The sequence below is a fragment of the Myxocyprinus asiaticus genome, chromosome 15, assembly GCF_019703515.2.
Source record: "Myxocyprinus asiaticus isolate MX2 ecotype Aquarium Trade chromosome 15, UBuf_Myxa_2, whole genome shotgun sequence".
Classification (NCBI taxonomy): Eukaryota; Metazoa; Chordata; class Actinopteri; order Cypriniformes; family Catostomidae; genus Myxocyprinus; species Myxocyprinus asiaticus.
This window is the reverse complement of record NC_059358.1, coordinates 6196750-6222108: the sequence shown is the minus strand read 5'-3', so window position 1 is coordinate 6222108 and position 25359 is coordinate 6196750. Positions and strand designations below refer to the sequence as shown.

Here is a 25359-nt window from a genome sequence, read left to right as displayed (position 1 = left end):
CAGCTACGTGATTCAGTTCACCAGGTGTCCGCCCAGGTTCAGCGGCATCCACTTCACCTCGGTGAAGGGCAAGAACGCCGCTACCTTGTTTGCGGAGATTGCTACCCTCCTACAGAAGGATGCGATAGAGCCTGTCCCTCCGGACAAGATGAAGAAGGGGTTTTACAGCCCCTACTTCATTGTACTGAAAAAAGGCGGTGGATTGCGGCCAATCTTGGACATGTGAGTACTGAGCCGGGCTTTACACAGACTTCCGTTCAAGATGCTGATGCAAAAACGCATTCTAGTGAGCGTCCGGCATCAAGATTGGTTCACGGCGGTAGACCTGAAGGACGCGTACTTCCATGACTCGATTCTACCTCGACACAGACCCTTCCTGCGGTTTGCATTAAAGGGTCAGGCATATCAGTACAAGGTCCTCCCTTTCAGCCTGTCCTTGTCCCCTCACGTCTTCGCGAAGGTCAGAGAGGCAGCCCTTGCCCTGCTAAGGGAAGTGGGCATTCGCATCCTCAATTATCTCGACGATTGGCTAATCCTAGCTCACTCTCGGGATGTGTTGTGTGCACACAGGGACCTGGTGCTCTCGCACCTCAGCCGACTAGGGCTTCAGGTCAACTGGGAAAAGAGCAAGCTCCTCCCGGTTCAGAGCATCTCTTTTCTCGGCTTGCAGTTGGACTCAGTCTCATTGACGGCGCGCCTCACGAACAAGCACGCACAGTCTGTGCTGACCTGTTTGAAGGCATTCAGACAGAAGACAGCGGTTCCACTGAAACTGTTTCAGAGGCTCCTGGGGCATATGACATCCTCAGTGGTGGCCACTCCGCTCGGGTTGATGCATATGAGACCACTTCAGCACTGGCTTCAGACTCGAGTCACGAGATGGGCATGGCACCGCAGGACACATCGCGTGGCCATCACGTTGATCTGTCACTGCCTCTTCAGCCCTTGGACCGACCTCACGTTTCTATGGGCAAGCGTTCCCATAAAGCAGGTCTACAGGTGCATAATGGTTATGACAGACACCTCCAAAACAGGCCGGGGCACTGTTTGCAACGGACACGCAGCCGCCAGCTCATGGATGGGCCCGCGGCTGCGTTGGCACATCAACTGCCTCGAGTTGCTGGCAATTCTGCTCGCCCTGCAGAGGTTTCGGCCATTGATCCAGGGAAAGCATGTGTTACTTCGGACAGAATGACCTACCGGTTGAACTGTGATGCACCTTACTGATCTCTGTCTGCATCACCTTGGTCTATATATGTACTACACTCTTGAAAGGAATACATGGACTATCAATTAATTGGCAACAAAAGCCTTTGATCAGCCAACTAACAATGGATAATGCATCTATGTGAACTTCTGCAGTTAATCCAGGATGGATATCAAAGACATAAGCCATTAATCTTACAGTTCATACAAAATCTTTGTTTAAACAATGGCCCTTAAAACTTACTTACTTTACTATTTTTAAACAATGACTTACACTACACAAAAAACTAACATTGACATTTATTCATACTGTTATTTTATAGGTTATTTTTCTCCATTAACCAACGTCTTATGGAGTTTTGTGTTCCTTGCCACAGTCGCCTTCGGCTTGCTCACTGGGGTTCTAAATACAATTATTATTTACTTATTTATATTTATACACATTTTACAATAATATTTTAATCAGACTACACAATGATGACTCTAAGACTTTATAGATATTACAGTTTAATTTTCTGTTAAAACATGATTTTCTCTAAAGCTGCTTTGAAACGATGTGTGCTGTGAAAAGCGCTATAGAAATAAAAATGACTTCACGCAATCCAGTCGATTATTCAGCACTTAGAGTGTTTCAAGAGCGAGAGTGTGCTTCCCCCGAGGTGATTTCTGAGGGTGCTGGGCCTTATGGCGGCAGTGGTCATGCCTTTGGGCTTGCTCCACATGCAACCCCTACAAGCATGGGTCAGTGCGAGGGTCCCGTGGTGCTCACTGCGCCATGGGCAAATGTGCCCTATAGTCACACAACGCTGATTGAACACGTTGGCTCTTTGGAGGGAAAATGCATTTTACCACTTGGCCAGGTGACTAGACAGAAAGTGGTGAAAACGGATGCATTCGGCACATGGTGGGGAGCTCTGTGAGGTGGTCACCCGGCCTTTGGAGCCTGGAAAGGTGACAAACTCAGCTGACATGTGAATTGCCTCAAGTTATTGGCCGTGATTATGGCTCTGAAGAGTTTTCAGCCAGACATCCAACACCACCATATGCTGATCCAGACAGACAACATGTCAGTGGTATCATACATAAATCAGCAGGGTGGGATTCGATCACGCTGCATGTTGGAACTATTGCGTTACCTCCTCCTTTGGTGTCAGAAAATCCTGAGGTGTAAAGCATGTTCCCGGACACCTGAACTGCAGAGCGGATTCACTCTCGCATCAGGGGTCAAAGTGAAAGAGTGGAGACTTCACCCCTTAATGGTGCTGAAGATCTGGGAATTGTTTGGGAATATGGAGATAGATCTGTTTGCCTCTCAAGAGAACACGCATTGCACGTGACCTGCAGACAAATGTTTCCCCCCATTCATCTGCTTCCCCAAGTTCTGTGCTAGGTCAGAATGGAACAGGTGAGGGTTCTGTTGGTGGAAACATACTGGCCCAACAGTTATTCATTCCCAGAGTTGGTGGAGCTGCTGGAAACCTCCACCTGCGAAATCCCTCTCAGGTGGGATCTGCTGTCCCAAGCACAATGCTCAATTTGGCATCCTCAGCCAGGTATGTGGAGCCTTCATGTTTGAGGTCCCATAAAATAGCCAGACATAAATACTGGAAATCAAAAGATACAGCTTTTTAATATTTGCCTCAATTGTTCCCACAGTGGGGCAGCAGGCCCTTGCTATGACTGGGCCATAAAACCAAGCAGATGTGTGAAAACCACACATCACCCTTCTAGGGTCACCCCTTTCTCCACCCACTCTGTTTCCAACTTATCAGGATAACAGTACATCAAAGAACACAGATACATTCACATCCTTGGAGGTCATGACTCTGGCACAGAATTTCCAGAGCTCTGGGATCTTGGATATCACTGATACATCCAGAAACACATCTATGTACATACATTATATGTTATACACATTAAATCTTAGAGTAGATCTATTTATCTACCATATCTTTTGCTATAACCTTAGACAGAGGTGGAAAGTAATGAATTACAACTACTCTCATTACAGTACTTGAGTACATTTTTCTAGTTTTTTAAGAATAAATAAATAATAGTACTTTTACTTGAGTTGATTAAAAATAAACTATTCAAGTTCACTACATTTATTTTTCACCACAATTACAGAGTACAAAAAAAAAAAATACATAATATAACTGAATTTTTGGGAAGAAGAAATCGGCAAGTTATAAGCGGTAAATCTGTTTATAAATTAAAACGCACTGTGCGCCACACAGCCGAAGCCCGCAGGGGACAGCATCATGAGCACAGCAGCTTGTATAAACTGCCGCCGGTGTCCTCTCTTATTTAGCTTCTCCAAGACTTTCTGCCCTGTCACTATGCAAGAACTCTTATAAGGTGATTTTCTGCATATTTCATTTTATTCTGGAAAGGAGCCATTCATTCAGGTTCGAGGGAACCGTCTGAACATGTTTAACCACTGATCAAACTTTTGTTTTTAAGGTAGGCAATGTTTTAACTGTATCAAATATTAACACAATGTAGCTTGACATATACAGTATGTGGGGATATCTTGTTTACTTGCTACTATATCTCTAAAACAAACTTTTTAAATACCTAAATAAAGATACTTGAAATTGACCAAAATACCCCCAAAATTCAAAATGTGGTGGCAAAAAATGCCCATGCAATGAGTTCCCGTGTTTTATTAATATTATCTGATATTTTTTCCTGCCGTCCGGTTCCTCACACCATTGCACGCACAGATGGGCTTCTGCTTCTGTCAATCCGAAACAGTTCGGTATAGTATTCCTGCATTAAATTCCATAACAGTTCGCCCATCTTGTTCAAAATAAACTGTCCTAGCGGGTTTCACTCTCACTCACGGTGCTTTACTGTACTTCCCTGCTCTGTCTCACCAGCTAAAGGCCAAAAGTGCGCAAGGGATGGATGTTATATAAAGAAGTTATGAGAAATCACAAAACATAATGTAACCAAATGCTACAATTTACTTAATAATAATATCTCAGTATGTTAAATAACCACAATGTTAATTAAGACTTTATTATTACAACTGTAATACAATAATACATATACAGAACAGCCACTTTTAGTGTTTGAATCAATTATATCTCTCACTGAACACTGTGTGAAATGTTTATTTTATTCAGTTGGCATGTAGGAGTTTGCTTAATAATCTCTCTCCATATCTGGATAATTGCTGCAATATCATAGAGGATACATTTCCTCTATGATATTGCATTATATTAGTTTTGTACAACATGTTAACTTAATAGCCAAAATACTTGGACATTCGTGAATGAGAATAAACCTGAAATAGGAATGTGTTTCAGTCACAATGCACATTATGTAGTTTAGAGACGATTTAGAGACATTTAGAACGTTACAAATGGCTATTTCTTTTTAAATAAATGTTGTATTCTTAAGATTTTGTGTTTGTCCAAGGATCCTCTTGCAGCAATGCAGTTCTTCGGCATTTAGAAGCTGCTAGTTCAGGGCCTGTGATGAGTCTGTTTCTCAAAATAGAGACTGTGATTTACTTGTCTCTTTGCTGTGCATCTGGCTGTCCACTTCCCTCTCTATCCTGGTTAGAGATTCTTTTTTCAAAACAGTAATGTGGCATAGCCTTCATCTCTCAAAAACAGAGGAGCCCAAACTTTTTTCTACGAAGGGCCAAAAATCAAACTTGATTGAGGGCCATGGGCCAAAAGTAAATGTTGCATTATTATATCATAACTGTATTATATTAAAATATAAAAGTTTCCCCAATTCCCCTTGTTTATGATTTCAGAATATACAGTATATATATATATTACTCTGCAATCTGCTTAACTAATGCAATTTTATTTGTCAAAGCTTTATAGTTTATTTAGTGTTTGCAATATCAGTGACCACTAATGAGAGACATGAAACTGGTCCTTATTTTTCAAAAGTTTTTCCAAATTGGGCTGGAGCTGACTTATAAGTCAGGATATCATGTAAGTGAGAGTCGGTTAGTTGGCTTCTCAGCTTACACTTGTTCAGGTTCATCAGACTGAAAGCCTGCTCGCAGAGGTAGGTACTGCCAAAAAGAGACAGCATCACTTGTGCCTGTTTACACATCTTTGGGTACCTGTTTACAGGGACACATTTGTAAAAGTCTGTCAAGGGAAGAGACCTGAACTTGTGTTTGAGTTCTGAATCACACTGAAGCTCATCACTGACTGTGTCCACACTGATGATGAAGGGCTGAGCAAATAACTCAAAGTCAGCAGAATTGTGTCTGAAGTCCTCAAAGCACCTGTCAAACTCCTGGACAAGGTTGCTGAGAATCTCATCATACTCAGGTACTTTCTCTGTCATCATGCCTGCCTCCCTAAGACTGGCAAAATGGGCCAAATTCCCTGTTTGTGGAGATGAGAGAGAGTAAGAAAGAGAAAGGAACAGTGTGAGACTGGGAGTGAAAGAAGAAAAAAGCAGGCATGTATAAGCAGAGGGAGGCAAACAGAAGAAATGACTGGCCAAAGGAAGAAATTAATCCATGATAATTTAAGGAAACTTCAACACAAAATAATCAGATTAAAAAATAAAAAAAAATGGTACCACCGGATATAAATGAAACTAAATACAATTACTAATAATAACGACTGCACACAATAATACTGTGAATATTTGAATATAATTGTTAATGTTACCTGTTGAGAGATGTATTCTGAGCAACAGAAGTTTTTGTTTGAAGGCTCTGACATTCTGACATAATCTGGTCCTTTCCCTGGAGCTGAATATTCAAAACACTGAGCAGCTCTGTGACATCTATAAGGAAGGCCATGTTAGAAAGCCATTTCTTATCTGTGGGCACCTGAATATTACCATTCTTGCTGGCCTGAAAATCTCTGATCTCATCACACAGATCAAAAAATCTCCTGAGAAATTTTCCTTGGCTCATCCATCTAACCTCCTGGTGGTACAGCACATCACCATATTGTGCATCCATCTCATCCAACAGGACCTTAAACTGCAGGTGAGACAGCGCCTTGGAGCGTATATAATTGACAATTTTGATGACGTCACGCATCATAACCACAAGCCCGATGGATTTGGCACATAGCTGCTCTTGATGTAAAATGCAGTGGTACTTCACCACTTTCCCACCACATTCACTGACTTTCTGAGACACCAACGTAGCAAGGCCAGATTTCATCCCTACCATTGCTGGGGCTCCATCAGTTGCAATGCCAACCATATTCTTCCACTTCAATTTATTCTTTTTCAGCACTCTCTCAGCAGCCAAAAACAAATCCTCTCCTTTTGTAGTACCAGAAAGTGTCTCAATGCCAGCCAGTTCTTGTGTCACTTCAAAATTTTCACTTACTCCACATATAAATATCAACAGTTGTGCGGAATCGCATATATCAGTGCTCTCGTCGCAAGCTATTGAAAAGGCAGAAAAGGCAGTTGCTTTTGACTTGATTTGATCACTGATATCTTGTGCCATCTCCTCTATACATCAAGCTGATTTGTGAGAACATCCGTATCTGAGAGGGGAACATTGCTTCTGCAGCCACAGCAAGGCACTCTTTGACAAACTCTCCAGTAGCGAAGGCTCTTCCACTTTTAGCAATTAGTGCAGAAATCTGATTGCTGGCACATGTGGCACTCTCTTGAGCTGATGAAGGCCATAGTAGCGTGCCCTGCCCAGAGCGAAGCTAGCAACTCGCTAGCCTTCTGCTTTCGTGCCTCGCCACTGTACTTTGAGAAAGTTAAATGTTTAGTCTCATAATGACGACGGATATTGTACTCTTTCAAAACAGCAACTGACTGTTTGCAAACTAAGCGGAAAGATAACGACTGCAACCAGGAATAACACACAAACGGAAAGACATCTTTAAAAAGACATTCCGTATGTGCCGCTCTTTTTGTGAATGAAAATATACTCTTTTAGAATATACTCTCTTATTTTTGCTCTGCCGAAGCGCCCAGGGGCGTTCTCTGCACTCCATGGTGCAGAGGGGTAGAAGCCGCTGAAATGCACCGTAAATCCAGCAGTTTTGAGGTGTGTCTTTGGAGGGAATTGAATTCAGTGCACTGAATACAACAGCTCGGCTCTGAAGAGAAAATCTGAATGAGTGGTTGCATACCAGCTCCTTTTATTCCCGTATGTCCGGGGAAATTCCACTCGCCAATTCTCATTGGCCTTTTTTCAAAAAAGCAGAGGTGTTTGGGGCTCCCAAGAGTGACCCCTAGTGTCACTACATCGACACAACGTCTTGTTCCCTCCATCAGGGAACGTAGGTTACCAAAGTAACCATGACGTTTTAGGCCCGCGGGCCCTAGTTTGGGCACCTCTGCTCTAAAACAATAGACTTAAGGAGAAAATAGAATTTCAGGAGAAATATGTTTCTTTTTTGCCTATTTTTAAAACCAAAATTTAACTTGCAAGTGTAAAGCAAATTGTAAGAACTCAATACCTCACAAATGGGGAAAAACCCACTGTATTGTGATTTCAGCATGGTAGCGCAACCATTTCAATTGTTCTAATAATAAGAACAATTTCTTGAGTACCAAATTAGCACTTTAAAATGCTTTTGCAAGGAATAGGTGACGCAGTATGTTTGCCATCACGGGTAAAGAAAAAATGGAATAAATACCACTTAAAACAATTATTTCAAATCTTAATAATAATTTGCATTTCATGATTTTGGCAGTATTTTTGATCAATTTAATGTATCCTTGGTGAAAGGAAGCATCAATTTGTTTCAAGAACAAAAATGTCTTTGTGTTCTAGAAATGGAAGCATATATCCTATATATAATGTAATTTTCATAAAGTAACTTGTAACATAGTTTTTCGTCAAACTACTTATTTACTCTTACTTGAGTCATAATATTTCTCAGTGCTTCTATTTGTACTCAAGGGAATTATTTCTTCAGTAGCAGTACTTTTACCTAAGTAAAAAAAATCTGTACTCTTTTCACCACTGACCTTAGAAAATGTTTTAGTATGACTTTTAGTAAAATAACTCTTTTTAATGCATGCTCAAATATTTAGTTGGCTAATCAATGCACTAGAAAGGCCATGTTTGATATCATTGTAACCAGTTTCTCATTTCCTGAAAGCTGAAATATAGTGTATCAGAGTAATCTGCACTGTAGTGCCATTATAAGAATGATCTACAAATTCATGGTATGCAAATGAGGGTGGTCCTAAAGACAAAGGAACAGTTTTCCCACCTAAAATGCAACATCAGGATTGGCTAAAACTCCTCACAAGGAGTGCAATCCTGGAATTAAAAACCCACTACTTGAAACCAATGGTTAGTTGTCGACCTTCATCAGAAGATTGCTGCTCTTCCTCTCCGAATTCATCCGGCTCATCCAGACCGACTCTGAGACTCTCCCTCTCTCTCTGACACAGCAAAAGGTGAGCATACTTGTACATATACTGAACTGATACATTAAGCTAAGATTTATATACTGTATTCATGCAGGGAGTTATTGATTTAAGCTAAATGGTTTTCTGATGGTTTCAAGTAGCGGTCTATCATAATTCAAAAACTTTTAGCTTTTCTCTTTCACTCCATTTTCTTTTCTTATTTTGTGTACTGTGTACTGTATGTATGTGTGTGTGTGTGTGTATTAGTTAGTTTAGTGTGTAGTAGTCACCTTTTGTGTTAGTTTGTCTTAGAATAGTCAATAAAATATAGTTTGTATTCACATGATGCTGTTTGATGGTTTTTATGTTCACAAATTAAGGTCACTGGTTTGGGCTGATCTTTACTACCTTACCCTAAAATAATCACTCTTAATCTATATTAAAATGTTACTGCTTGTAGCCAAGACAGTGACAATTTAATAGAATTGATAGGCATTTGTATCAAATATTCGGTGGACGAATACGTTAATTAATTGTCTAAAATTGATTCTCTCAAAATTCCCCAAATTGATTTATATTCCCAAATTAATCAGATAATTTAATTAATAACGATGAAATTTTTTTTTTTTTTTTTTTTTTTTTTTTATAGTTTCCCCTTTTGAGCTTAATTTTCCCTATACCCTCTATGCTCTGTGTATACATTGCAGCCGTAGCAGCAAACCACACCCCTGTCGAGGAAGTCTTGATAGGCAAGCATTCACTTCTCATCAGATTTTTGCGCAGTGCAAGACGTCTAAGACCGTCTCACCTGGCCACAGTTCCCACATGGGACATCTCCATGATGCTGAAAGCACTGTATTGCCCCTTGAGACATTAAACTCCACGAGCTTATGCACTCTTTCTCTGAAGACTGCTTTGCTCATTGCCTTGGCTTCTGTGAAACGTGTAGGAGATTTACAGGCTTTGTCTGTAGACAAGTCCTGTTTGGAGTTCAATCCGGACTTCTCTAAAGCCAGAGACCTGGTCTTATGGTGTCCGTGATACCACTGGAAATATGACTTCCCCCTGGCAGGCTAGTTATGCCATCTCATTCATTTGGTCATATCCAGCCGTTTTATCATATAATTTGCTTCCTTAGTTAAGCCCTTTTAAGTCCCTTATTTTCTTTCCCTGATATGTGAAAGTGGGTTTACCGGCAAGCCTCTTGAGTAGGCATTGTCGGGGTCAGCATAATGGCGTTATAGTACACAACCCCTAATGTTGGCTAACGATGTATTATCGAGAGACCGACTTTAAAGGGAATGTCTAGGTTACTGTTGTAAACCCGGTTCCCTGAAAGGAGGGAACGAGATGTAATGTAGCTTGCCACAATGCTGACAACCACTGAAATGGTAGAGACTCACCCCTTTAGATGAAATCCTGAAGCATGGGTGATCCTGCTCCTCCTTATATACCTGCGCGTCAAGGCAGGGTTATGTGCGGGAAGCGCAGCATCACCTGCCAATAATTTGGCGTGATTTTATGTAGATCAGAGAGATCGGGAGCTCTCAAGGAGATGCCCCTAACATTGACATATTTCAGGGAACCGGGGTTACAACAGTAACCTAGATGTTTTTTGGTAATGATTCCAATTTTCTGTAAACATGCTGTAGCTATGTTAGCCAAAACATTTTTTAAATATACACTGGCAGACAAAAGTTTGGAATAATGTACAGATGTTGCTCTTATGGAGAGAAATTGGTACTTTTATTCACCAAAGTGGCATTCAAATGATCTCAATTTATAGTCAGGACATTTTGAATTGATTTTTAATTTAAACTACTTCAAAGAGTTTTCATCAAAAAATCCTCCATGTGCAGCAATGACAGCTTTGCAGATCCTTGGCATTCTAGCTGTCAGTTTGTCCAGATACTCAGGTGACATTTCACCCCACACTTCCTGTAGCACTTGCCATAGATGTGGCTGTCTTGTCGGGCACTTCTCACACACCTTATAGTTTAGCTGATCTCACAAAAGCTCAATGGGGTTAAGATCCATAACACTCTTTTCCAATTATCTGTTGTCCAATGTCTGTGTTTCTTTGCCCACTCTAACCTTTTCTTTTTGTTTTTATGTTTCAGAAGTGGCTTTTTCTTTGCAATTCTTCCCATAAGGCCTGCACCCCTGAGTCTTCTCTTTACTGTTGTACATGAAACTGGTGTTGAGCGGGTAGAATTCAATAAAGTTGTCAACAGAGGATATGTGAGGCGTCTGTTTTTCAAACTAGAGTCTCTGATGTACTTATCCTCTTGTTTAGTTGTACATCTGGCCTTCCACATTTCTTTCTGTCCTTGTTAGAGCCAGTTGTCCTTTGTCTTTGAAGACTGTAGTGTACACCTTTGTATGAAATCTTCATTTTAGCTTAGCATAAAGGTGACAATTTACACAAGGTTTATTTCTATTTCTTCTGCTCCAAACTTACTTCAAACTTACTTCTCTGTCTGCTCATATGAATGTAACACATCATAAGAAAGTGTTTCACCGCTGTTCAAATGCACTTTGGATCGCATCATTTATATGTATAAATGTCTTCCATCTGAAAGGACTAAATATTAAATGAAACAACTGACAATAAAATGCAAAGTACTCTCTTCAATAATCAAAACACTTTTTGAATGTAACTGTATTCTAATTACCAATGATTAAAATTGTAACTGTAGTGGAATACAGTTACTAATATTTTGTATTTTAAATCCCCAACCCTGCGTGTGTATATATATATATATACTCTATATATTGTGATTTAAAGCAAGAGCTAAGAGAGGCCACAAGTAATAGTGTTATTCTTAATCAATAAGATTCAAGAGGCTGTACTATATTGTGAATATAATCATGGATGAGGGCATTTTTAGATACGATGCCCTTCAGTTGTGACTATATTCATTAAGTGCAAACTGGATTGTAATTGTGATCCACAGAAATATATTTAATCCTTAAAGTACAAACTCTTCACCCACTATCTCCCAGCAGTAATCTTTCTAGGGTAGCCAAGACTGAAACTGAAAATAACAATTTGTTGCAATTTTAATTTCCTTTCATTTCGTTATTCAGCGAGCAGTAGCTTTCATATATGTTCTTGTTATTATGACTGTCTGCATAGTGAAAAATAATCACATAATGTTTAATCTTATTTTTGATGTTTACTCTAATTTTGTGTCTTTATTGTAATGTACAGTGCATTTAAATTATCAAGTTGAACAAATTACCATGTCATGAAATGCACAACCTTTTGTTACTGAAATTATGTATTGAGATGTTCTTTGAACAACCTAAATGTGTACTGAGATTTAGTGTAAAGCAGGCACAAACTATCACTTTTGGGTTTGCGTAAATGCGCTCAGGGTTCAAAGTATTTTCTTTTTCACATTACTTTTACACATATCTGGTACAAATATTGTCTTGTTTCATGATTGATTGAGTGAAGTGAAATGTTACAGCTTGTCCCATTATTCTAGACGAGGCTGTGAGGGGATAGACTTACAGTCTCTTCAGTGGGCTGTACTGCAGATGAAAGTGTTTTTTTTCCCTATGGGGAACCACCACATGCGGAGCACCTACCCCAGTACAGGGCTTAGTTAGCAGGTTTCTCCGCAAACTTGTCTGCCACAGGGCTCGGAGGAAATCAACCAGGGAACACAGTTTGTGAACACTACTGGGAGTCAACAGCACACGTCTTCAGCTCAGGGGAGGTGAAAGGCGCTATGCGCAAGCGATACACCCGGCCAGCTGTCCCGGACTTACCTGCTTGTGCATGCCACTACACGGGACGAAACCGGTTCCACCCGGAGATGTAGAACCTCGCAGGAACCAATCATCGAGCCGCGAGGGTTCAGGGGAGAGCGGAGGGTTCCACTCTAGCCCGATGCTTGCGGCTTCCCAGGAAAGCATGTCCATAATTTCCGCATCAGCCTGTGACTGGGTGACCGTACCCGAGGGGGGGAACCCAGCTGAGACTTCCGCGTCTGACTGGACGAGCCCGCTCTCCGATGCTGCGCTCGAGAGCTCATCAGCTTCGCGGGCTCGAACAAGAGTTCGAACTCGCCATGAGATAAGCCGGCAGACTCATCCGGAAGCCTGATCAGGGCAGACGAGCGTGCTGGGGAATGCTGGGGGGATACCCGGTGGAGGTGGTCCCATTGGGGTCCCCAAATCGGCCCCAGTGCTAGCCTGTTGGGCCCTTGAGCAAGGCCTTTGACCCTATCTGCTCCAGGGGCACCATATTGTGGCTGGCCCTGCACTCTGACCCCAGCTTAGCTGGGATATGTGAAAAAAAGAATTTCACTGTATATTTGCGAAAGTGTGATATTAATTATAATTATAAATTATACTCTGAAAAGCAGCCCTCGTCTGAAATAATGGAGGTACCATCATACAAAAATGCTGCCTGTTGTGTCTGACTGACTGGGCAGAGAGGTAAGGCAGCTGTCTTTGGTTCTAGAAACAGCTAAGCTGGTATGTCCAGCTGGTTTAGGTCATAAGTACAAATTGCGTGTGTGTAGCTTTTCAGGAGCAGGATTGCACCCCTGATTTAGATATTAAAATATCCAAATTGATTTGATTTACAATTTTTTTTATGCTAATGACCTATTGTATTTAAAAACAAGTTAGTAGACAAGTCCATAGACAAGTAGTGCCATTTAACAAATTGAACAACTAGTAATATTATATCGATTAAAGAGATACGAAAAAAACAAAAAAACAAAAACAGCCCACGTGTATTAAAGACGTCTTGCACACTCTCAAAATGCTGTGCTACTTGAAATGTATTGAAAAATTTAAAATGTTTTTATTTTTGAAAAATAGGAACTGGAATGTTTTGTCCCTGTTCTACATGTTTTTCCACATCTCATGGAATGTTCTTTAAAGGGTAAAGTTTACGATGATTGCTAGTATTTGTCCGCATAATTTCTTGCAAAAGATGTCATTAGTTTTTATCTTTATAGTAGCTGAGTGTGATTCGCGGTTGAATGAGCACACAGAATCCTGAATGTCAACCTTCTTCCAAACAACCCACTGCTCAGAACCACAAACACCTTTACTACAAACAATAAAGTCACAACATCATCACTGATTGTCGTCACTTGCATTGAATGCCACATGTTTAGCATAGCTTTATCCATCAGCACTAAAGGACGTGATAAATGTAAGGCAATAACTACAGTACACTGATGGAGAAGATTACTGAGTTAGAGACAATGAGATAATGTTTAGATGCAGCTAGCACAGCGACCCATGTACACTCTTCGGTTCTGGCAGTAAAGCCCTGTAGCAGGGCAAATGGGTGATGACTCGGTGGCATAGCCACAACCCAAAGCGACACCATTCTCCATTTCCTGTTAGGGTTTCCAAAAGTTTCTCCCTACTCAGTAACACACCCACTGAAAAGCCTGTTAAAAGCACCCTGGTTATAGGGGAAATCTATTTAATGGAACGAGAAAAATAGAGACACCAGTCACTTTAATCAAATGTGTCCCGGGAGCCAGAGCACCTGACATCAGAGCAAATTTAAAAGTATAATAATAAATAGCTAATAATAAATGTAGATTATCCACGTTGGCACTAATGCCAATAAATACTTCGGCACTAATGGCACTTTGCCAGTCGGAGATCACCAGAGATAAAGTTAAAGAGGTGTGGGAACTTGCAGAAAACAATGTCAGACACTGTAATTTGCTCTGGCCCACTCCCTGCTTATCGCAGTGACAAGATATATAGTCACTTATTTTCACTAAATGGCTGGATATCTAAGAGGTGTCCAGAAAATAGCATCCCTCTAGGGGTGATTTCTAGGGAAATTTGGCTCGTAGTCTTTATACTGTTAGTGTGACTAACCAGTTTAAACTTTATGTAATGTAAAACATTTTGTTATCTTATGATTACAATGAATAACCTTTTAAGCTAAAGATGTAGTTTTAAGTAATTAAAAGTAAATAAAAATGGCTTTCAGAGCGTTTCTGAGAACAAAACTACACTTTCATTCCAAATGTCTTCCAAGTTTACATTTTTAGAGTAACTTTTTGTACGAAATTTACCTATAATTTATACTCTTAGGACATGAGTTTAGACGTATTAACTGAAAAATGGACATAAACATTTTGCTTAAATCTAAAAAATAAAATAAAAAATGTTTGGAATGTCTGGTAAAATGGAAATTCCTGCTCTACAATTGGATAAATGTTTATTGTAAAGTCAAGCGAAGTCAAATCAAGTCCGTTTTATTTGCATAGCATATTTCACGATACAAACTGTTTAAAAACGGCTTTACAGTTTATGCAGTATTACCTTTACCTTACAGTAATACTCCACTGAGCAAGCCAAATGTACTGGTAAATGCTAGTCTTTCTCAACATGGTTTCTCACCAAAGATGGCCATACATACATACAGATCACTTTTAAAGTCCTCACTGTTTAATGAGAATATATGAGAAATGCATCAATATACGTAGATGCATTTTCATTTCAGTCTTTTAAATTAAACCTTTCTACCTCCCCCCCCCCCTTAAAAGATATCCTTAATTACTTGCTTTATTTTAAAGCGATACTTAAACTAACATGTCATTTGGTAACTTGTTTTTATCATGCAGTCTTATGTCAAACAAAAGCCTTGAACCTATCCTCAACCCCTTATAAAACTTGCAAAGAATGAAATAATTTGTTGGGAACTACCATTCACACAGTGAGAAGAAAACCTCTCTTTTTCATAAAATCATTCTTTACTTGTAAATTTAACAAATACCAAATGAGGCATCAAACATTTGACTCCTCAAATGGACTTAAAAATGGGCATGCATGTACTTAGCAGTCTCAATTCTACATAATTGATAAGGGACATCTCAACCACTGTCTAAATGATATTTGCAATAGGCAATCATTTCAAGCACCTGTTAAATACACTGAAAAAGATTTTTAACTAAAAAACTTGTTTTATGTGTTTTTAGAAACTCATTTGATTCAAGTCAAAAACATTATTTAATAGGTCTTAATCAACTTGACTACATTAGGCTACACCAACAAAATGTATGTTATGGGTTAGACCAAGTACTATATGTATACAGTATGTATGTATGCATGGGCATCTTTTGTGAGAAGTCACATTGACAGGCTAGCATTTACTGGTATGTTTGGTACATACAGGGTTTTAAGGTAAAGGTACCACTGCATAATCTGTAAAGCTGTTCTGAAACAATATGTATTGTAAAATATGCTATGCAAATGAACTGTTACTTGATTTGACAATAAACTACCCAAATATCAGTTTGACTCAATGGGATATCTACCCAGTTGTAGACCAGGAATTTCCATTTTATCAAACTTCCCAAAGACAAAAACAAAAAAACATCAACTCTGTATTTAAAGAACAAAATGTTAATTTAATAAATTGTTTATTTCGATTTTCAGTAAATGCATCTAAATTTATGTCCCAAGAGTGCAAATTATAGGTAAATTGTGAACAAAAATACAAAGTAACTCTAATATTCCAATTCCTAAAATTATTTTTGTCAGTATCATTTGAACTTGGAATGGAATGAAGGTGCAATTTTATTCTAAGAAATACATTGAAAGCCATTTTCTTTATTAATGTACTTAAAACATATTTAGCTTAAACAAGTTAATCATTTTATTAATACGATTACAAAATGTACTACATTATATAGAGTTTCATGCCTCATTTTACAATACAAGATATTAAAAACTTGGATACGTTTGTTAGTCTGAAATCATTCACTGTAAAAATGTTTTGTCTAGTAACCTAAAAATGTGTTGGTTAATTAATTATATAAAACAATTATTTAATCTGACAATTTACCTGACAAATTATGGTACGAAAGTAATTTTTATATGAGATCAAGTAGAAATAATTTTTCAGGTAACAATTGCAGGTTACCACTTTTATTCAGTGTGACTTGTAGTGTTCAGCCAACAACACAACCTTTGTAAAAACAACAACGTTAAGCTCTTCTTCTCAACTCCCCTCCAACAGCCCAACTCCACCTTTATTTCTATAATTAGTTCTATGTTGAAGAAGTGAAAAGGAAACAGGAAAGTTGTTCTTCAGGAGTCCATGAAGAGGGGAAAAACTGATTTGAGCATTTTTAATGAAAATTCAGTTTATAATGTGCATGCACATAGAGTCCGACTTACACCAAATTCAATATTTTTCTTTTCAACCTTGACTGACATTATTGACAAAACAAAACTGCATATCAAAAAAGTTGCATATCAACTCACTTGAAAGGAAGGTGATTACACTAGCTGAGAAGACATCATGGGCTTATGCCAAGCCTGACAAGAACTGTGATAGCAATAACAAATGATCATACTTAAAAAGAAAGCACACAATAATCAACATCCATTTTAGAGACATATGGAGATACACACTGTAAGACCATGAACACTGCACACATGCTATAGAACAAACCAAAACCATTTCTGTTACATAGCATTTTCTGTCCAAAGAGTTTTGAGCTTTAACTTTTACAAACTTTAATAAAAGTATATCTCACGGCCACTAATTTTACCATTCTTTTTGGCGAGCTTCTGAACTTTTTGAACACCACTCTTTAAATCATTGTGATAGAGAGTCATGATCCCATTTCTTGGCATCTGCATTGCTTCTGGATGGTGTTGTTACTGTGTGATGGAATAAATGCATTGTTCTCCTAAGAGAAGGAACAAAAAACAAAACAACAGGGAGTTTCATAGTCACAAGCACTTAAATATGTTTCAGCTGACTTAATTAAGCATGGTGTTGCTGGATGTGTTGTATAAGTGTTATTGGAGCTGCACCAATTCTTTTCAGTTTATTTGTGCCTCATTGTTTATAAAGAAAACATATTGGGATGTTTCAGATGCCATTACCTGTGAAATAGGAGTCATATGGCAAGGCTCTTCCAGTTATGCTGACGTGACACCCTGTAGGACTGACATGCATACCTTTCATTTAAAAACGGAGTCATGTAATTATAGAAGATTATAAGACATTATTGAATCTAAGGATACTAAATAAAAATAAAAATATATTTTTAAAACTGCAACTTACATGTCCAGCAAATAAATTCATCCTGTGGACCCAATGTCATCCCGCATTGCTGACAGCTCATTTTTGGAGATGTCTGTAATGATGAAGTGAGTAGATTCATAAAGATTAAATAAGATTAACACGACCAACATGATTCAATATTTAATGATTCAAAATATTTAGCCATTTTTGACATACCATTAATTATTTCATTTACATGATCTATATTTCCTTACCACTTTTCATACACCTAATTATCCAGTCTTCATTCACCTAATTAAAGCAGTGAAAGTGAAATGGATTTTACTTGAGTACCAGAGATCTATTTAAGCTCCAAGTAATATCTGTCTGCAGGAATGGTTCTGTCAGGTTCTCAGGCTGATCTGTTTGGTGAGTCGGTTCTGTGTCTGTGTGTTCCCATATTCCCTTTGTGCAGGGTTGGGAAGGTTACTTTTGAAATGTATTTCACTACAGATTACAGAATACATGCTGTAAAATGTAATTTGTAACATATTCTGTTAGATTACTCAAGGTCAGTAACGTATTCTAAATACTTTGGATTACTTCTTCAGCACTGGTAGATTTTTTTCACTTGTTTTGACTATAAAAACTCTGCCAGCACAGTAAGACAAAATACACATGTTAAAAATACATTCTCTGAAAAACCTAAATATCTTATGCAGTGTTGTTTCTAAAACAAGATCAATCAAACTGTCAAACGTACTTCTCTGTCTGCTCGTATGAATATAACACATCATAAGATAGTGTTTCACCGCTGTTCAAATGCACTTTGGATTGCATCATTTATCTGTATAAATGTTTTCCATCTGAAAGGACTAAATATTAAATGAAACAAACGACAATAAATGCAAAGTACTCTCTTCAGTAATCAAAATACATTTAGAATGTAACTGTATTTTAATTACCAATTATTTAAATTGTAACTGTGGTGAACGGGGTGAACCTGGGAACTGCTGTGACCCAACAAGGGATTCTTCTTGGCCGCCACGAAGAACTCATTATTTCCTCTCGCAAAGCCACGGAGGAAATGGCTGCCCGCATCACAGAGCTGTCCCACCAGCCGCAGAGCCTCCTAGTTGAACCATCATCTGCAGCCTGGCCACAGCGGCCCCCGAACCTCGCACCATTCCTTCGGTCTTGGAGCCCCGACTGAATCCCCCAGCACCCTATGATGGTGAGCCAAAATCATGCCGGTCTTATGCCATTGCTCTCCTCACCGGGTGGGCCCGGGAGTGGGGAACATCAGTTTGGGACAACAAGCATCCCTGCTGCACTTCTTTCGAGGTGTTCTCTGCTGAAATGAAGAAGGTCTTCAATTGTCTCTCACAGGGCAGAGAGGCAGCCCGCCTGCTTGCTGATGTTCGTCAAGGAGAGAGGTAGTTCGGTTGAACTGTCTTCCAGGTTCCACCCTCAGACCAATGGCTCAGACTGAGTGGGCCAACCAGGACCTAGGTAGGATGCTCCGGTGCCTAGCCTCTCAGACTCTTGTCTCCTGGAGTCAGCAGCTCACCTGGGCTGAGTATGCTTACAACTCTCTCCCGGTGTCATCCATGGGGCTGTCCCCCCTCCAGTGTTGTTTGGGTTATCAACCACCTCTCTTTCCCTCCCAGGAGATGGATGCCTCAGTTCTCTCTGTCCAGTCATTCATCAGATGCTTCTGTCAGACCTGGAGGTGGGCAAGGGAGCCCCTTGTCCGGGTGGGGGAATGCACTAAGGCCCAGGCCAATGCCCACCGTTCAGTTCCTCCTGTCTAGGCCAGAAGGTTTGGCTTTCTACTCGGGACCTTCCCCTTAAGTTTGGCAACATCTTGCCCTCATTTTGTCTGTCCCTATCCCATCACCAAGGTCCTGAATAATTTAATTACATATTTTAAAATATATATTAGAAATACAATGTAAATAATGGTCTAGAAGTTTTTGGTAAATAATTCTTTCTTCCAATCCAACCTTAAATATTTACCTTCACTGACACTTATTTACTTATCTACATGTCAAGCAAATAATTGTATCTTGTGGAGCCAACGTTCTCCCGCATTGCCAACAGCACATTTTTGGAGATGTCTGTAATGATACAGTAGGCAGAGAGGTCACAGCTAATATGATAAACAGTGATTTCTTTCCAAATAAGGTAGCAAGCAGAACCATTGTATGCTTTATACAATTAATAAAGATTAAGTACATTATTTAATAATTGGCAAACCATTTACTTTCCTGTGTCTTTATCTAGTCTTCAGGCACCTCTTTAAAGCAGTGAAAGTAAACTGGATGGCACTTGAGTACCAGAGATCTATTTATGCTTCAAGACTCCCAGCAGCAGTGGTCCTGGGCCAACTAAGAAAGAAACTGAAAGTAAGAGAAATAAACCTACCAGAAAACATTTACAGACACACCCACAACATAAGCAAGTTATCATCAGTAAAGCCGTATTACAGAAAATGTATCTGAATTAATCAGCTATAAATGTACACAATGTCTTGGAAAGTATTGACATGTATTATCCAACATTTGGCAGTACTCTGATTATTAGTGGTTCCAATTTTCTGGATATTGTCGAGATAACATACTGTCATTGCTGTAAACCAATCTTTATTTATTACTGTGGTGTTTCTTAATGTTTTAACATTATTTTTGGAAATTGTTGGAAAACAACAGCACAAATATAGACATTTATGCAAATGTCTACAAAAACAGTTATGCAAATCTAAAAAAACATTCTGACTGGGGAAAAAATGCCTTTTGCTATAAATCACAAGAGGAAAGTTCATTCTGTTTAGAATGGATCAGTTATCACTTTATTGCACACAGAACTTATGGACAAAAATTATAATGTAAATTTTATTGCATAATACAGATGTAAAAAGGGTTTACTTCATGAAACTCATCAGTGCTGTGAACTGGTGTGATTTCAGAATAATAGATCAAACATCAATAAATCATTTTGACTATAATCAGAGTAGTGTTGTATACATAAACAGTAATAATACATTTTATTCTTTATAGACATTTTGAAAAGAGGTCCTACACCACCAAAACATCACTCTGGTGCTGTATTCAACTTGTTTATGAGGATTCTATTTCTTTACCCATTGCTAAACTTTTTGGGTTTAAAATGAAATTCTGTCATCATTCATTCATCATCATCTTGTTTGAAACCCATATAATTTTCTATCTTCGGTGGAACACAAAATGATTTTTTAATTATGCAGAATGTCCAAGTAACATAACAATTAACAGTTTATTCACTTGTGCACTATATTTCATGTCTTTTTTTTTTTTTTGATAAATTAGCTTTGTTTGAGGAACAGATCAAAATTCAAGGTGTTATTCATTGATAATCATCCCCTTTGCCATAGCAATTAAATCCTTTACTCAACTGAACATTCAAAACTTGCCACCTCATCCCACGTTGCACAGGGTTAGACGTCAATGATGCCAGATGTCACTGGATCTCATGTGTCTTGTGACCGATTGTGACATGCCCAGTTTGACTGTATCTTTTAAAATAAAATTTAAGAGCCATGGCATCAGGAAAAATTTTCAGTGAAGCTTACATTTCACTCAGTTTCTCACACAAAGCTATTGTATGTCTTCAGAGCACAAAAGTGGAGTCTTATCTACTTTTCTGTATTTTATTTTTTATATAATTTATAATTTTTATATTCAATTATTGTGACTAAATTTATCTGCTTACTTTGTTTTAATATTGTTGTGCTCTGGTTAGAGTAAGGTTAATCATACTAGTATACAGTATTTACTGTATAATATAAATATGATAAAACATATTGCAGTTGAACCCAATTTCATGTTCTGCATCAAGCCAGCAAACAGGTTTAGGATAAGAGTCTGCTAAATGACTACTTGCCACTGCTATAAAAAGTAAAAAAATAAAATAAAAAAAAGACGTTGTCATTGATTTTTAGAATGTTTTTCTTATTTGCACTTTTTCATACTTAGTGACTCTCCCACCCTCTGTAACAATCTCTTTATATTCTATCACTCCTTTTCTCTCAGTGTAGCGTTGCTGAGTCACTTTTCCGGTTTCAGGAAGGGGGCAAGGAAATGACATCAGGGACTGCTGATTGTTTAAGCTCTCACCTTTTAAAGGGACTAATGTTTTTACCACCACTCTCTTTTGCGATGAATCCTGCCAATAAGGATTCTCAGTGTTCAACATTGATAAAGTAAATACTTGTGGACACCACTTTTGATTTCCTCTAACTTCATTTGTCTGTGTCACTGTGACATCTCTTTGCCTCATGTCCATTTGTGAAGTTGAACCAGCTCTCCTAATGTCTGAGATAACTGCAGCCATAGTTGCTCTGTACTTCGGATTGACTTCCACCATATTGGACACAGGAATACAGTACGGCTGGTCTTTAAGTGTTTCCTGAATTTTGCTGGCTGACACATATTGGGTCGGTAGCCTGACCCTGGCACAGAGTTCAGCTATGATTTTACCCATGGCCCAAACATCTGAACGCTTGTCACGAACTCCATTCATCTGTAGGATCTCTGGAGCTGAGTAAGCCTCATTTCCCAAGTTCATTGCAGAGGTGAGCCCATTTTTGAAGAATTTAGCCAGCCCCAAATCAATGATCACAGCACGGTGGGTTTGATGCTCAACCTGAAATGGGATGAAAGCAGCAAGTTGGAGTTTGAGCTGGTTTCTTTGTTCATGATCACTCATTGGAAAGATAAATTCTAAATGAGATCTATTCAATATCTTAATTAATTCTCCTAGATGGTAATGAAAATAAACGTAGAGCAAATGGAGATTTATGTAAGTCTCATGATTCTCAGATTGTTCTCCTGCGAAGTTTACCAAGTAAGGCAAGATTTCAGTATTTAACTGTGCTCAGATTTTTCAAGATAACCAAAGTCAGAGATTCCAATATGAACTCAAATATCAAAATCTTAAAATAATTATCTGGCCTAGTCTATCCACATTGTTTTTATTGCTTTGCACTCTTATTGAGTGTCAATGATTGTCTCATTTGTTTCTATTTTTTTCCCTCCTCCTTAGGAATTTCAGAAGAACCTTCTGAGACAAAGTTGAAATGTAAATTAAACATAGCATACTGAGCAACATTATGTCCTGCTCACCATGATGTTATCAGGTTTGAGGTCTTGGTGGACGATGTCTTTACTATGTAGATGGAGCAAACCTTCACACATACCAGAGATGATTGTGTCTTTCACTGCTTGAGTTAGCTGAAGACAAATATTCATACAAATGATCAAATTCATTATTTTGCTGCATTTGAACTCCACCAATTAGAGCCATAACCAGCATAGACATTGAGGGGGACACTTACCCAACTAATCCGACTTTGCTTTTGTTATTTGATCTGTGTCAGTGTGTGTGAATGTGTGTGTGTTTGTGTGTATTATGGTCTCACCCCCTCATTTCTATGTGTGTGTTCTGCATTGTGGCTGATTTATTGAATTTATTTGACAAATTTGTTAAAATTGCTCTGTTTTAGGGTCTATCTCATTCATTTCGTATGGTTGGTCGATTATTACCATGAACAGAAAAGGTGTCATTTGTTTTTTTTTTTTACAACCACTTAGAATCATCAAATCAAGTCCAGTTTTTGTATGTGCAGATTGCAAGTCTAGGAAAAGTAAAAACATTTTTTTAAAATTTGTGTACCACTCTGATTGAGAAAACCCTTTTTATTCAAAAACATATCTGAAATCGGTATAATTTTAACATTTGATCCCCCCAAATCTTGAATATTTGGTTACTGCTACCAATACTATACCACATAAAATACATGAAAATCAGGACTGTGGTCTCCTGGGGTTAATTTAGTTTTTGGCCTTAAAAAATAAAAAATAAAATGTTTTACAGTTTTTGTCAATCTTTTGCTATGTCATAATTAGTCAGTTTTACACTGACAAAAATAATGTAGAGAAAAGTAACTGTGCATCAAACTGTAACCAAACATGTTTTTAAAATGCATACTTATTAATTTAAACAACCATTTAACAACACAGTTTCCTTCTCTTTGTAGGAAACAGTAAATAGTGAAAACTGTGCTGTTGTAAACTTTTAATAAGATTCTTGAAATAAGACTTATTTGAATACTCAAATTATATTGTTTTAGATGGGCAGTGACCGTGTTAGACTTACTTACCTGTATTTTAGAAATTTGTGCTTTAAATATGGTTGTCTCAAGGTCTTCACCAAAGATGAATTCCAAAGGAATGTGCCACTTGGATTCTTTCAGCCAAGGGTTACCAAGAAGTTTCACCACATGGGGATGCCGGGCATTACTGGTGTTTATAAATTGGGTCTCATTGTTATAAATGAAGGTCAGTAATTAAAATAAATTAAGTCATTTCAAGGATAGCCTATACACAGCTATACATACTTATATACTTTGCATTCTCTTTCCAGCTGTGTTTTGCTGAGAAGGCTTAGAGGGACTTTCTTCATTGCAGCCCATGTGTCTCCATATTTCACCATATATATTTTCCCAAAGCAGCCCCCAGCCAGAGTTGGTGTGGAGGACGCCATCTAGTGCAGAGGTTAAAGTCAATGGGAGGCTGGGAAATTGTAAGCTTTCTAAGCACTTACTTTCTATCAAGTCTTTCCACTCTTGTCCTTTGTCTAGAACTGGGACTTTCTCCTAAAATGACTAAATATAAGCATGCTACAATTTACTTAAAATATAATTTGTTACATTTCTTCACGTAGCAGACCCTGCTTAATAAAATTACCAGTTGCATGTCATAGATCTCTATTAAGCCTATGTTAACGTTATAGGCTTAAAATGTTATCAGAACAGGATCTTTCGAGTGTTGGTGTTTTAGCCTGTGTCTACATTCAGTTTTAAACCTGATTATCAGATCATCTCAAATGCCTTCTGGCTGTCTTTAAGAATTACACAGACAAACGGAGAGGTTCCTCAATAAGTTGCAGCTGTATAAACCAGAAGAAACTGCATTTTCTTCATCAGCATAAAATATGTAGCTGTAATCACAGATGTTCTTAATAATAACACGACACAGCAAGTGCCTGGTTGATTTGAATTTTCTTACCTGTAGGTTATGTGACTGATAACACCGAATGTGCTCAAATAAGACTGGAACTATGAATTTCTACCAAACTGTCTTCATTTTTATATCCACCCCATGAGATGACATCAGAAAGAAAAAAAGGAGTTGCTTTTTGCTGGTGGACAGAATGTGAACAGTTGAAGAAAGAGAAAAAAAACCCAGTTTGCTCTTGAAAAATGTTGACAAACTGGAAAAAACTCATTGTCAGCTAAACTGTAATTTCTGTGAAACCACAACAGAAACAATAACGAATAGAACATATGCCCCTAAATGTTGAATAATATAACTCTTTAACATTAAAATACATGCAATACAATGTATTTGTTGTGCAACTATATACTCTAACTTGTTAGAAAGACTTGACAATGGCCTGGCTATTGGTTCTATCAAAGTCTTTCTAGCAAGTCAGTCCACTGTCGGCCATCTTTGGAACGCACTCGGGAGGCTATGGTCATGCCAGTGCAGCTCTTATCTACTTCAAAAGGGGAACACCGAAATCTCAAAAATGGTTGGTCAAGATTACGATCAAATATATTTCAAATCAGCAATAAAATTTGATAATATTGGAATCATAAATTGTGCTCCTTTACCTCATATTACGCTAAAACATGAAATTTTCCCAGCTTGTATAGCTAATGTGCATGCAAGTTAGCAAGTTGATTGACAGACGATGTCTGT

At 38.4% G+C, this 25359-nt stretch overlaps 1 protein-coding gene, 1 long non-coding RNA gene and 1 pseudogene across 3 annotated transcripts; all 3 read right to left on the bottom strand.

The window, feature by feature from the left end:
- Window positions 1-2705: 2705 nt before the first annotated feature.
- Window positions 2706-8604, bottom strand: LOC127453371 (general transcription factor II-I repeat domain-containing protein 2B-like; annotated as a pseudogene).
- Window positions 8605-17093: 8489 nt separating this feature from the next.
- Window positions 17094-17731, bottom strand: LOC127453262 (uncharacterized). Its single transcript, XR_007899393.1, has 3 exons — window positions 17618-17731; window positions 17437-17498; window positions 17094-17237 (listed from the first exon to the last, which is right to left on the bottom strand). It is a non-coding gene; the product is annotated as an uncharacterized LOC127453262 (long non-coding RNA).
- A 2655-nt stretch (window positions 17732-20386) lies between these two features.
- Window positions 20387-24894, bottom strand: LOC127453179 (uncharacterized). Of its 2 annotated transcripts, XM_051719404.1 has the most exons (5): window positions 24664-24893; window positions 23994-24139; window positions 23757-23895; window positions 22720-22827; window positions 20387-22240 (listed from the first exon to the last, which is right to left on the bottom strand). In XM_051719404.1, the coding sequence occupies exons 2-5, from the start codon at window positions 24137-24139 to the stop codon at window positions 21533-21535; spliced, it is 1101 nt and encodes a 366-aa protein (XP_051575364.1). In that variant the 5' UTR covers window positions 24664-24893; the 3' UTR covers window positions 20387-21532. The 2 variants fall into 2 exon arrangements, with proteins under 2 accessions (XP_051575364.1, XP_051575365.1); XM_051719405.1 differs by having other exon boundaries at window positions 23994-24894.
- Between the last annotated feature and the right edge of the window lie 465 nt (window positions 24895-25359).

What these genes read in the sequence shown, in the direction of transcription:
- LOC127453179 (XM_051719405.1), bottom strand. Translation starts at nt 24,139, where the DNA reads ATGGCGTCCTCCACACCAACTCTGGCTGGGGGCTGCTTTGGGAAAATA. An exon ending in AGAGAATGCAAAGTATATAA is followed by an intron (nt 23,896 to 23,993) that starts GTATGTATAGCT and finishes TATAAACACCAG; the next exon opens with TAATGCCCGGCATCCCCATG. An exon ending in TCAAACCTGATAACATCATG is followed by an intron (nt 22,241 to 22,719) that starts GTGAGCAGGACA and finishes ATCCCATTTCAG; the next exon opens with GTTGAGCATCAAACCCACCG.